The sequence below is a fragment of the Hyla sarda genome, chromosome 13, assembly GCF_029499605.1.
Source record: "Hyla sarda isolate aHylSar1 chromosome 13, aHylSar1.hap1, whole genome shotgun sequence".
Classification (NCBI taxonomy): domain Eukaryota; kingdom Metazoa; phylum Chordata; class Amphibia; order Anura; family Hylidae; genus Hyla; species Hyla sarda.
The window spans coordinates 13,851,617-13,866,261 of NC_079201.1; the positions used below are offsets into that span (position 1 = coordinate 13,851,617).

The 14,645-nt window shown below is 48.0% G+C and overlaps 1 protein-coding gene across 2 annotated transcripts in view; it reads left to right on the forward strand.

Annotated features, from left to right (window-relative positions):
* Positions 1-4,265, forward strand: part of ELMO2 (engulfment and cell motility 2) — a 59,229-nt gene extending 54,964 nt beyond the window's left edge. For both annotated transcript variants that reach the window (XM_056549899.1, XM_056549897.1), the window contains one exon: positions 3,322-4,265. In XM_056549899.1, the coding sequence (XP_056405874.1) occupies positions 3,322-3,522 (201 nt within the window). In that variant the 3' untranslated portion in view covers positions 3,523-4,265. The remainder of the gene's footprint in view (positions 1-3,321) is intronic.
* Positions 4,266-14,645: the final 10,380 nt, after the last annotated feature.

Below are 14,645 nucleotides of genomic sequence, written 5' to 3' on the forward strand. Positions count from 1 at the left end.
TGCCGTCGTCATGCCATATCCCCTCCATACATGTCTATGTGACGGGACGTGATTGCCGTCATCATGCCATGCCCCCTCCATTCATGTCTAAGGGACGGGACGTGACTGCCGTCGTCATGCCATGCCCCCTCCATACATGTCTATGTGACAGGACGTGACTGCCGTCGTCATGCCATGCCCCCTCCATACATGTCTATGTGACGGGACGTGACTGCCCTCTTCATGCCATGCCCCCTCCATACATGTCTATGTGACGGGACATGACTGCCGTCGTCATGCCATATCCCCTCCATACATGTCTATGTGACGGGACGTGACTGCCGTCGTCATGCCATGCCCCCTCCATACATGTCTATGTGACGGGACGTGACTGCCCTCTTCATGCCATGCCCCCTCTATACATGTCTATGTGACGGGACATGACTGCCGTCGTCATGCCATATCCCCTCCATACATGTCTATGTGACGGGACGTGACTGCCCTCTTCATGCCATGCCCCCTCCATACATGTCTATGTGACGGGACATGACTGCCGTCGTCATGCCATATCCCCTCCATACATGTCTATGTGACGGGACGTGACTGCCGTCGTCATGCCATGCCCCCTCTATACATGTCTATGTGACGGGACATGACTGCCGTCGTCATGCCATATCCCCTCCATACATGTCTATGTGACGGGACGTGATTGCCGTCATCATGCCATGCCCCCTCCATTCATGTCTAAGGGACGGGACGTGACTGCCGTCGTCATGCCATGCCCCCTCCATACATGTCTATGTGACAGGACGTGACTGCCCTCTTCATGCCATGCCCCCTCCATACATGTCTATGTGACGGGACGTGACTGCCGTCATCATGCCATGCCCCCTCTATACATGTCTATGTGACGGGACATGACTGCCGTCGTCATGCCATATCCCCTCCATACATGTCTATGTGACGGGACGGGACTGCCGTCGTCATGCCATGCCCCCTCCATACATGTCTATGTGACAGGACGTGACTGCCGTCATCATGCCATGCCCCCTCTATACATGTCAATGTGACGGGACGTGACTGCCGTCGTCATGCCATGCCCCCTCCATACATGTCTATGTGACGGGACGTGACTGCCGTCGTCATGCCATGCCCCCTCCATTCATGTCAATGTGACGGGACGTGACTGCCGTCGTCATGCCATGCCCCCTCCATACATGTCTATGTGACGGGACGTGACTGCCGTCATCATGCCATGCCCCCTCTATACATGTCTATGTGACAGGACGTGACTGCCGTCGTCATGCCATGCCCCCTCTATACATGTCAATGTGACGGGACGTGACTGCCGTCATCATGCCATGCCCCCTCTATACATGTCAATGTGACGGGACGTGACTGCCCTCGTCATGCCATGCCCCCTCCATACATGTCTATGTGACGGGACGTGACTGCCGTCGTCATGCCATGCCCCCTCCATTCATGTCAATGTGACGGGATGTGACTGCCCTCGTCATGCCATGCCCCCTCCATACATGTCTATGTGACAGGACGTGACTGCCGTCGTCATGCCATGCCCCCTCCATACATGTCTATGGGAGGAGATGTGACGGCCGTCATGCACCCTCCCATAGACATGAATGGAGGGAGGCGTGGCATGACGTCACAAGGGGGCATGGCGTGATGTTACGTCTCCAGACCCGAAAACACAGAGGTTTCCAAGACTGGATCAGCAGCCCGGCATAGAATGCAGTTGCTGCATGGAGATTGTGGGGGGGTCCCCCGTGATCAGACATCTTACCCTCTATCCTTTTGATAGGGGATAAGATGTCTATGGCCGGAATCCCCCTTTAAAGGGGAACTCGGGGATGCACATTTTTTTCCTACTTCCCCAGGCTGCCGGCATTTAAAAAAACAAACAGGACTAACCTGCCGCCTCTCGTCTGGTGCCTCCAGTATCCCGCTCCGGCCTCCGCAGCGATCCTCTTCCTAGTTGCCGGTGGTCGATAAGTCACCCTCCGCAGCAGTGTCCTCAGCCGGCAGTTGGCTGAGCGGTAATGTGACGAATCGAACACCCGCAACCAAGAAGAAGCCTATCACCGGCCGAGGCGGGACTTCTCTGCAGCTAGCGATTAGCTGAGGCACAGTGTAATGGATCAACCACCGGCAACTATTAAGAGGATCGCTGCAGAGGCGGGAGGGGGATACCGGAGGCATCGGGGGAGTGGTGACAGGTAAGTCCTGTTTGTTTTTTTTAAATGCCAGCAGCCTGGGAAAGTTTCACAGGAAAAGGGATAATTGTCTGAATGCTGGGACCCCCACATGATCTCCTGTATAGGGCCGCGGCTGATGCACCTCCTCTATGTATCTCTATGGGAGAGTCGGGGATGCAGCATTTGTGCCTCTCCCATAGAGCTGTATGGAGGGGGCCCCATTTGGGAGATCGCGGGGGGGCCCCAGCAGTTGGACCCCCTGCGATCAGACACTTATCCCCTATCCTGTGGATAAGTAATAAGTGTATTTCGATGCAGTTGTCCTTTAAGAATGGTATTCAGGAGAGCCCTGTTTTCTCTTTATAGGGGTACTCTAGTACGTCAAAATGTATTCCCCCTAGCCGCAGGATAGAGTCTAAATCTATCACAGGGGGTCCGACCGCTGAGACCCTCAACGCTGTGAGATCTGCACACGCTCCATGCACTGTCTATGGGAGATACAAAAATACAGCACTCCAATAGACAGTGCATGCACAGGGAGAGCCAGAGCCCCAATCTGGGGTCAAAGATCAAGTACTAGAGTACCCCTTTAGGTAGCCTGTATGTAGATGGATAATAGAATACCCTTAAATGGGCACTCTCATTAAAACACATTTTTGCTATTGCACTCCTTATGGTAAATAAAAAAGATTTCTAATATACTTAAAAAAATGAAGTTTTATTTGTGCTTAAAAAAAGCTCAAGAGCACATTCCCCCCCCCCCATCTTATACACAGACTTTGGACCGAAGCCCAAACACAGGAAGTGCAGCCTGGAGTGCTGAGGGGGGGGGGGGGGTGTCCAACCAACAGCATGTGGCAGTTAAGTGTCAGAGGAGCTATGATTGGATGAGACTGGACACACACCCCTCAGCACTCCAGGCTGCACTTCCTGTGTTTGGACTTCGGTCCTAAGTCTCTGTATAAGATGGGGAAAATGTGCTCTTGAGCTTTTTTAAGCACAAATAAAAACAAAGCATATTAGAAATATTTTTTATTTACCATAAGGAGTGCAATAGCAAAAATGTATTTTAATGAGAGTGACCCTTTAAGAAATGTTGTGACCTTTGAACTCTTGCCCTCTTGCCTAGTACTGTATCTGGATTGACGGAGTGAATGCTCTCCTGGGGAGAGAGATGAGCAGTGAGCTGACCCGCAGTGACATGGACACTTTGCTCAGTATGGAGATGAAGCTGCGTCTGCTGGATCTGGAGAACATACAGATTCCCGAGGTGCCTCCCCCCATCCCCAAAGAGCCCAGCAGCTATGACTTTGTCTACCACTATGGCTGATGCGGAGCACGACATGGAGGACATGCACGCCCACTATTGTGGGGAGACACCTCTCATTAACAAGCAGTATAACAAAGCAGGTCTGCCCTGAGGGAAGGGGGGGCTTATGTATTACAGAACCATGCCCGCCACAGGCCCAGTCCTCAGAAGAGCTCCCATTGGACAGATAGCTGCAGCTCTACAGAAGAGCAGCGGGTCTCCCATGACGTTCCGGGTTACGGTTCTCGCCTACCAGCTGCCCTCTTTTCTCCATGTTTTTACTAGGTACTGAAGAAGGCTGCTTATACTATGGTCAGTAGCTGTGTAGGGTCCAAATCCGTTCAGTTCCATATTTGCCTTAATATTAGAGATTGCTTATCCAAGCAAATTGCTGCTTACTACCATCCCCCTCCAGAATGGAGCGCGGCACCATCACCGCGCTATGAACAAGCACAACCGGTTCTCTTCTTTCTTATAGTCAGGGAGGCATTTTCCGTCTTGTTACAGGATCTGCTTCTCTTTAAACAAGTTTTTTTTTTTTCATTTTTAACCACTTCCTCTCTAAGAGGTCGCTGCAAACCGGGGAGGAATTTTTTTTTTTGTTTTTCTTCGTTTAGGTACATAAACCTTCTTGATGTGGTACGAATCTCATCCCACGTAACTGTAAATGACCACTGGGAGGGAGCGTTTGAATGTTACTGATATGTCAAGGTACAGGAGGCTGACATCCAAAATAATATGTAATGTTACTAATAAATAATTGACCGATACTTGGGTATCCATTTTATTGGTAATAGTCATGGGGTGAGACTGCGGTAAGTCTGTCACATGCACTAGTATTAAAGGGGTTATCCAGGAAACACCTTTATCAACTGGCTCCAGAAAGTTAAACAGATTTGTAAATTACTTCTATTAAAAAATCTTTATCCTTCCAATAATTATCAGCTGCTGAAGTTGAGTTGTTGTTTTCTGTCTGCCAACAGTGCTCTCTGCTGACATCTCTGCTTGTCTCGGGAACTGCACAGAGTAGAAGAGGTTTGCTATGGGGATTTGCTTCTAAACTGGGCGGTTTCCGAGCCACGTGTCATCAGAGGGCACTTAGACAGAAAAGAACAACTCAACTTCAGAAGCTCGTAAGTACTGAAAAAAGGATTAAGATTTTTTAATAGAAGTAATTTACAAATCTGTTTAACTTTCTGGAGCCCAAATTTTTTTTTAATCTGGATAACCCCTTTAAATCTGCACCGATCTACTTCATGGATGTCACTTAAAGACACTGTAATACCGCAACCAGTGAGTACACCCTTAAGGCAGTGTTTTCCAAACAGAATGTCTCCAGTGTTTGCAAAACTACAACTCCTAGCATGCCCGGACAGCCTTTGGCTGTTCGGGCATGCTGGGAGTTGTAGTTTTGCAACAGTTGGAGACACACTTTTGAGAAGCTACTGCCTTAGGGGGGAGTAAGGTATGTATATGGAATGCTGCTTTTTTGATGAATTATGCCACAAGACAGAGGAGTAGACAGGGAATGAATAGCAGGTGCTGCAACGTCACTCATTGTGCCATGAAATGAGTTGTTCCGCAACAGCTCTGGGCAGGATTACGCTTGGATGACTGCGGTAAGTCTGTCACATGCTCTAGTATTAAATCTACATCACTCTAGTTGATGGATGTCACTTAAAGAGACTGTAAAACCGCAACCTGTGAATATAACGTATAAAGGGGTACTCCGGTGGAAATTCTTTTCTTTTGGGAACACAGTGCTCTCTGCTGTGCTCTGTGTTCCAAAAGGAAAAGAAATTCCTCTGTAGTATTCAGCAGCTAATAAGTACTGGAACGATTAAGATTTTTTAATAGAAGTAATTTACAAATTTGTTTAACTTTCTGGCACCAGTTGATTTAAAAAAATATATTTGAAAACAATAAATAAAACAGTTATATATAAAAAAAAAAAAAAAATTCTACCGGAGTACCCCTTTAAGGCAGTGTTTTCCAGACAGAATGTCTACAGCACTTGCAAAACTACAACTCCTAGTATGCCCAGACAGCCTTTGGCTGTCCGGACATGCTGGGAGTTGTAGTTTTGCCACAGCTGGAGACACACTTTTGGGAAACTACTGCCTTAGGGGGAGTAAGGTATGTATATGGATTGCTGCCTTGTGATTAATTATGCCACAAGACAGAGTAGCAGACAGGGAATGAATAGCAGGTGCTGCAACCTCACTCATTGTGCCATGAAATGAGATGTTCAGCAACAGCTCTTGGCGGGGAGCTGGCAGGATTATGCATTAAAGGGGTACTCCACTGGAAAAAAAAAGTTTTTAAATCAACTGGTGCCAGAAAGTTAAACAGGTTTGTAAATTACATCTATTAAAAAAAGTACTTATCAGTTGCTGTATGATCTATAGCAAGTTCTTTTCTTTTTGAATTTCCTTTCTGTCCGACCACAGTGCTCTCTGCTGACATCTCTGTGCATGTCAGGAACTGTCCAGAGCAGGAGTAAATACCGTGTGGCATTGTCTTAGCAGGACAGGTCCTAAAATGGACCGAGGTGTCAGCAGAGAGCACTGTGGTCAGGCAGAAAGGAAATTCAAAAAGAAAAGAACTTCTTGTAGAGCATAGAGCAGTTGATAAGTACTGGAAGAATTAAGATTTTTTTTTTTTAAATAAAAGTAAATTACAAATCTGTTTAACTTTCTGGCACCATTTGATTTAAAAAAAATGTTTTCCAGTGGAGTACCCCTTTAAGGCAGTGTTTTCCAAACAGAATGTCTCCAGCTGTGGCAAAACTACAACTCCTAGCATGCCCGGACAGCCTTTGGCTGTCCGGGCATGCCGGGAGTTGTAGTTTTGCCACAGCTGGAGACACACTTTTGGGAAACTACTGCCTTAGAAGGGAGTAAGGTATGCATATGGAATGCTGCCTTGTGATGAATTATGCCACAAGACAGAGGAGCAGACAGGGAATGAATAGCAGGTGCTGCAACTTCACTCGTGCGATGAAATGAGATGTTCTACAACAGCTCTGGGCGGGGAAATGGCAGGGTAGTAGGAGGACTGTGATGAAGAGCTCAATAAAGCAATGCATTCTGGGAATTGTAGTACTGAGCAACTGCTCAGCCAAGTAGTACAGGACTAAGACAGCAAAAACAAATGGATCTTTGGAGGGTTTCAGATCTGAGGCAGACAGGTAAGCAAATGCCACATGCTTATGCGCCGGATGTTGGAGTACCCCTTTAAGCAATAAAAATGTCTAATCCATTGCATTGCCATCTATGGACACAGCGCATCTCCGTGCGGTCCTTGCGCATGTAGCTACCGGTGCCCCCAGTGATCAAACTTCCTTAGGGGTTGCACCTCCTCCAAGTTTTCCAACTTTTCACTTATATAGATCCTGCAGCTGCAAATCTACAGAGCAAAAAAAAAAAGCAACACTCATTCCAACAACTCCTTACACTACTTGACCACTAGGTGTCTCCCTTTCCTGCAATCTGTTGTCAACTGCCTGTTGTTTGGGGAATTCTATCTCTAGTAACAGAGACCAAGACTGAACATAAGAAGTTAGCAGGGCTGTGGAGTCAGAGTCTGAGTCGAGGAGTCGGACGAAATTTTGGGTACCTGGAGTCGGCAAACAATGCACTGACTCCGACTCCTACTAAATTTAGATTGGAATAAAAAAAAAAAAAGCAAGTTTAAATGTCCCAATTCACAAAAAGTTATAATTAATTACTTCTCTACTATAAGAATTAAGACCAATGCATGCAGGGCCTCATGTAACCGCAAAACGAACATGTTAAGTGACTGTGAAGAAGCTTTTCATGTGCTTTACTATTTGGCACACAACGCACAATTAGGAGCGGCAATACTTCTACTTTCCATAGTGTTGTGTTCTGCTGTTACAGGGAACCCATGGGTAACCCAGCCTCTCACTGATAAGGGGTTAAGGAAACTGGACTAGAGACTGCAGGACTAGAGACACTTGTATAAGTGAAGGGAATGGAGGGTCAATAGTTCAAGACTGAAGCTGTAAACCATTGGAAAAACTGCTGCCATTCAGCTAAGGCTATAAAAACTTGTAAACTCGATTGTTAGCTTAAAGGGGTACTCCGCCCCTAGACATCACGAGGGGCGGAGCCGTCATGTAGTGATGCTCCGGCCCTGTATCGCCCGTCATTACGCACAGAGCGAACTCGCTCTGTGCAGTAATGATAGCGCGGTGCCGCATCGGCGATCCCGGGGGTCCCCAGCAGCAGGACCGCGGCGATCTGACATCTTATCCCCTATCCTTTGGATAGGGGATAAGATGTCTAGGGGCGGAGTACCCCTTTAAACTTGACTATGGGATTCTACTAGGGAAATCATGTTTTATAATAAATGCCCCTTCCTGGATCCTCCCACTGCCCTATCTTCAGCAGCAGATCAGCACACAAACTGTTCAATACAGTAGACTGTTGGCTTCCCAGCCGGTAGTCCTGTGGTAATGACAGGTATGTGGCCTTTCTTTCCTTCAAGGAATGTATAAAATACATTCACATATTAATACAGAGGAGTCGGAAGCACAGAAAACTCCGGAGTCAGAGTTGGAACATTTATCTACCGACTCCACAGCCCTGGAAGTTAGGGCAGGGATTAGAAAGTGTTATGTATGGGAAAAAGCCTGGGCTGTGTAAATCCATTCAGAGCCTGTTTACCACACTGTTCCTGAAAGGTAAATCAGGGCTTCCTTCTTATCTCTGATCACCCGTACGGTTCTAAGCAGCTCTACCTTGTATAAATCAGTGTGTTCTAAACAGCCTGCCTCCAGCTGTTGCAAAACTACAACTCCCAGAATGCCCGGACAGCCAAACTGGGAGTTGTAGTTTTGCAACAGCTGGAGGCACACTGTTTGGAAAACGCTGGTATAAAAACGTGACTGTTAAAGGACAGGATCGTAAGAACACAAGTAATAGCGATTTGGGATAGTGACAACACACAGATGCTCTCCCATAAAGCCATATGAAGGGGATGGGGTTGCCCCGCTTCAGGCGGGGGTCGTGACACACCACTGTGGAGGAGAGCTGGAGCACTACTACACCTCCTAGCACTACTACAACTCTCAGCACTACAACTCCTAGCACAACTACAACTCCTAGCACAACTACAACTCCTAGCACAACTACAACTCCTAGCACAACAACTGCAACTCCCAGCACTACTACAACTCCCAGCACTACAACTACAACTCCTAGCACTACAACTCCTAGCACTACTACAACTACTCCCAGCACTACAACTCCCAGCACTACAACTGCAACTCCCAGCACTACAACTGCAACTCCCAGCACTACTACAACTCCCAGCATTACAACTACAACTCCCAGCACTACAACTACAACTCCCAGCACTACAACTCCCAGCACTACAACTACAACTCCTAGCACTACTACAACTCCTAGCACTACTACAACTCCTAGCACTACTACAACTCCCAGCACTACTACAACTCCCAGCACTACTACAACTCCCAGCACTACTACAACTCCCAGCACTACTACAACAACTCCCAGCACAACTGCAACTCCCAGCACTACTACTACTACAACTCCCAGCACTACTACAACTCTGAGCACTACAACTCCCAGCACTACAACTACAACTCCCAGCACTACAACTGCAACTCCCAGCACTACAACTGCAACTCCCAGCACTACTACAACTCCCAGCACTACAACTACAACTCCTAGCACTACTACAACTCCCAGCACTACTACAACTCCCAGCACTACTACAACTCCTAGCACTACTACAACTCCCAGCACTACTACAACTCCCAGCACTACTACAACTCCCAGCACTACTACAACTCCTAGCACTACTACAACTCCCAGCACTACAACTGCAACTCCCAGCACTACTACAACTCCCAGCACTACAACTACAACTCCCAGCACTACAACTACAACTCCTAGCACTACAACTCCTAACACTACTACAACTCCTATCACTACTACAACTCCCAGCACTACTACAACTCCCAGCACTACTACAACTCCCAGCACTACTACTACTACAACTCCCAGCACTACTACAACTCCCAGCACAACTGCAACTCCCAGCACTACTACAACTCCCAGCACTACTACAACTCCCAGCACAACTGCAACTCCCAGCACAACTGCAACTCCCTGCACTACTACAACTCCCAGCACTACTACAACTCCCAGCACTACTACAACTCCCAGCACTACTACAACTCTCAGCACTACAACTACAACTCCCAGCACTACTACAACTCCCAGCTCTATAACTGCAACTCCCAGCACAACTGCAACTCCCAGCACTACAACTACAACTCCTAGCACTACTACAACTCCTAACACTACTACAACTCCTAGCACTACTGCAACTCCCAGCACTACAACAACTCCCAGCACAACTGCAACTCCCAGCACTACTACTACTACAACTCCCAGCACTACTACAACTCTCAGCACTACAACTACAACTCCCAGCACTACAACTACAACTCCCAGCACTACAACTGCAACTCCCAGCACTACAACTGCAACTCCCAGCACTACAACTGCAACTCCCAGCACTACAACTGCAACTCCCAGCACTACAACTCCTAGCACTACTACAACTCCCAGCACTACTACAACTCCTAGCACTACTACAACTCCCAGCACTACAACTGCAACTCCCAGCACTACTACTACAACTCCCAGCACTACAACTACAACTCCTAGCACTACAACTCCTAACACTACTACAACTCCTATCACTACTACAACTCCCAGCACTACTACAACTCCCAGCACTACTACTACTACAACTCCCAGCACTACTACAACTCCCAGCACTACTACAACTCCCAGCACTACAACAACTCCCAGCACAACTGCAACTCCCAGCACTACTACTACTACAACTCCCAGCTCTACAACTGCAACTCCCAGCACAACTGCAACTCCCAGCACTACAACTCCCAGCACTACAACTACAACTCCTAGCACTACTACAACTCCTAACACTACTACAACTCCTAGCACTATTACAACTCCTAGCACTACTACAACTCCCAGCACTACTACAACTCCCAGCACTACTACAACTCCCAGCACTACTACTACTACAACTCCCAGCACTACTACAACTCCCAGCTCTACAACTGCAACTCCTAGCACTACTACAACTCCCAGCACAACTGCAACTCCCAGCACTACAACTACAACTCCTAGCACTACTACAACTCCTAGCACTACTACAACTCCTAGCACTACTACAACTCCCAGCACTACTACAACTCCCAGCACTACTACAACTCCCAGCACAACTGCAACTCCCAGCACTACTACTACTACAACTCCCAGCACTACTACAACTCTCAGCACTACAACTACAACTCCCAGCACTACAACTACAACTCCCAGCACTACTACAACTCCCAGCACTACAACTGCAACTCCCAGCACTACAACTGCAACTCCCAGCACTACTACAACTCCCAGCACTACTACTACTACAACTCCCAGCACAACTACAACTCCCAGCACTACTACAACTCCCTGCACTACTACAACTCCCAGCTCTACAACTGCAACTCCCAGCACAACTGCAACTCCCAGCACTACAACTCCCAGCACTACAACTACAACTCCTAGCACTACTACAACTCCTAACACTACTACAACTCCTAGCACTATTACAACTCCTAGCACAACTGCAACTCCCAGCACTACTACTACTACAACTCCCAGCACTACTACAACTCTCAGCACTACAACTGCAACTCCCAGCACTACAACTGCAACTCCCAGCACTACTACAACTCCCAGCACTACAACTACAACTCCTAGCACTACTACAACTCCCAGCACTACTACAACTCCCAGCACTACTACAACTCCTAGCACTACTACAACTCCCAGCACTACTACAACTCCCAGCACTACAACTGCAACTCCCAGCACTACTACAACTCCCAGCACTACAACTGCAACTCCCAGCACTACTACAGCTCCCAGCACTACAACTCCTAACACTACTACAACTCCTAGCACTACTACAACTCCCAGCACTACTTCAACTCCCAGCACTACAACTACAACTCCCAGCACTACAACTACAACTCCTAGCACTACTACAACTCCCAGCACTACTACAACTCCCAGCACTACAACAACTCCCAGCACTACAACAACTCCCAGCACTACTACTACTACAACTCCCAGCACTACTACAACTCCCAGCACTACTACAACTCCCAGCACTACAACAACTCCCAGCACTACTACTACTACAACTCCCAGCACTACTACAACTCCCAGCACTACTACAACTCCCAGCACTACAACTGCAACTCCCAGCACCACTACAACTCCCAGCACTTCAACTGCAACTCCTAGCACTACAACTCCTAGCACTACTACAACTCCCAGCACTACTACAACTCCCAGCACTACTACAACTCCCAGCACTACAACTGCAACTCCCAGCACCACTACAACTCCCAGCACTACAACTGCAACTCCCAGCACTACAACTGCAACTCCCAGCACTACTACAACTCCCAGCACTACAACTACAACTCCTAGCACTACAACTCCTAGCACTACTACAACTACTCCCAGCACTACAACTCCCAGCTCTACAACTGCAACTCCTAGCACTACTACTACTACAACTCCCAGCACAACTGCAACTCCCAGCACTACAACTACAACTCCTAGCACTACTACAACTCCTAACACTATTACAACTCCTAGCACTACTACAACTCCCAGCACTACTACAACTCCCAGCACTACTACAACTCCCAGCACAACTGCAACTCCCAGCACTACTACTACTACAACTCCCAGCACTACTACAACTCTCAGCACTACAACTACAACTCCCAGCACTACAACTACAACTCCCAGCACTACTACAACTCCCAGCACTACAACTGCAACTCCCAGCACTACAACTGCAACTCCCAGCACTACTACAACTCCCAGCACTACTACTACTACAACTCCCAGCACAACTACAACTCCCAGCACTACTACAACTCCCTGCACTACTACAACTCCCAGCTCTACAACTGCAACTCCCAGCACAACTGCAACTCCCAGCACTACAACTACAACTCCTAGCACTACTACAACTCCTAACACTACTACAACTCCTAGCACTATTACAACTCCTAGCACAACTGCAACTCCCAGCACTACTACTACTACAACTCCCAGCACTACTACAACTCTCAGCACTACAACTACAACTCCCAGCACTACAACTGCAACTCCCAGCACTACAACTGCAACTCCCAGCACTACTACAACTCCCAGCACTACAACTACAACTCCTAGCACTACTACAACTCCCAGCACTACTACAACTCCTAGCACTACTACAACTCCCAGCACTACTATAACTCCCAGCACTACTACAACTCCCAGCACTACAACTGCAACTCCCAGCACTACTACAACTCCCAGCACTACAACTACAACTCCCAGCACTACAACTCCTAACACTACTACAACTCCTAGCACTACTACAACTCCCAGCACTACTACAACTCCCAGCACTACAACTACAACTCCCAGCACTACAACTACAACTCCTAGCACTACTACAACTCCCAGCACTATAACAACTCCCAGCACTACTACTACTACAACTCCCAGCACTACTACAACTCCCAGCACTACAACAACTCCCAGCACTACTACTACTACAACTCCCAGCACTACTACAACTCCCAGCACTACTACAACTCCCAGCACTACAACTGCAACTCCCAGCACCACTACAACTCCCAGCACTTCAACTGCAACTCCTAGCACTACAACTCCTAGCACTACTACAACTACTCCCAGCACTACAACTCCCAGCACTACAACTGCAACTCCCAGCACTACAACTGCAACTCCCAGCACTACAACTACAACTCCTAGCACTACAACTCCTAGCACTACTACAACTACTCCCAGCACTACAACTCCCAGCACTACAACTGCAACTCCCAGCACAACTGCAACTCCCAGCACTACAACTACAACTCCCAGCACTACAACTGCAACTCCCAGCACTACAAATGCAACTCCCAGCACTACAACTACAACTCCCAGCACCACTACAACTCCCAGCACTACAACTGCAACTCCCAGCACTACAACTGCAACTCCCAGCACTACTGCAACTCCCAGCACTACAACTCCTAGCACTACTGCAACTCCCAGCACTACAACTACAACTCCCAGCACCACTACAACTCCCAGCACTACAACTGCAACTCCCAGCACTACAACTGAAACTCCCAGCACTACTACCACCACTCCCAGCACTACAACTACAACTCCCAGCACTACTACAACTCCCAGCACTACAACTACAACTCCTAGCACTACTACAACTCCCAGCACTACAACTACAACTCCTAGCACTACTACAACTCCCAGCACTACTACCACCACTCCCAGCACTACAACTACAACTCCCAGCACCACTACAACTCCCAGCACCACTACAACTCCCAGCAATACAACTACAACTCCCAGCACTACCACTACAACTCCCAGCACTAATACAACTCTCAGCAATACAACTCCCAGCACCACTACAACTCCCAGCACTACCACTACAACTCCCAGCACTACCACTACAACTCCTAGCACTACTACAACTCCTAGCACTACTACAACTCCTAACACTACTACAACTCCCAGCACTACAACTACAACTCCTAGCACTACTACAACTCCCAGCACTACAACTACAACTCCTAGCACTAATACAACTCCCAGCACTACAACTGCAACTCCTAGCACTACTACAACTCCCAGCACTACAACTACAACTCCTAGCACTACTACAACTCCCAGCACTACAACTACAACTCCTAGCACTACTACAACTCCCAGCACTACAACTACAACTCCTAGCACTACTACAACTCCCAGCACTACTACCACCACTCCCAGCACTACAACTACAACTCCCAGCACTACAACTCCCAGCACCACTACAACTCCCAGCAATACAACTACAACTCCCAGCACTACCACTACAACTCCCAGCACTAATACAACTCCCAGCACCACAACTCCCAGCACCACTACAACTCCCAGCACTAATACAACTCTCAGCAATACAACTCCCAGCACTACCACTAC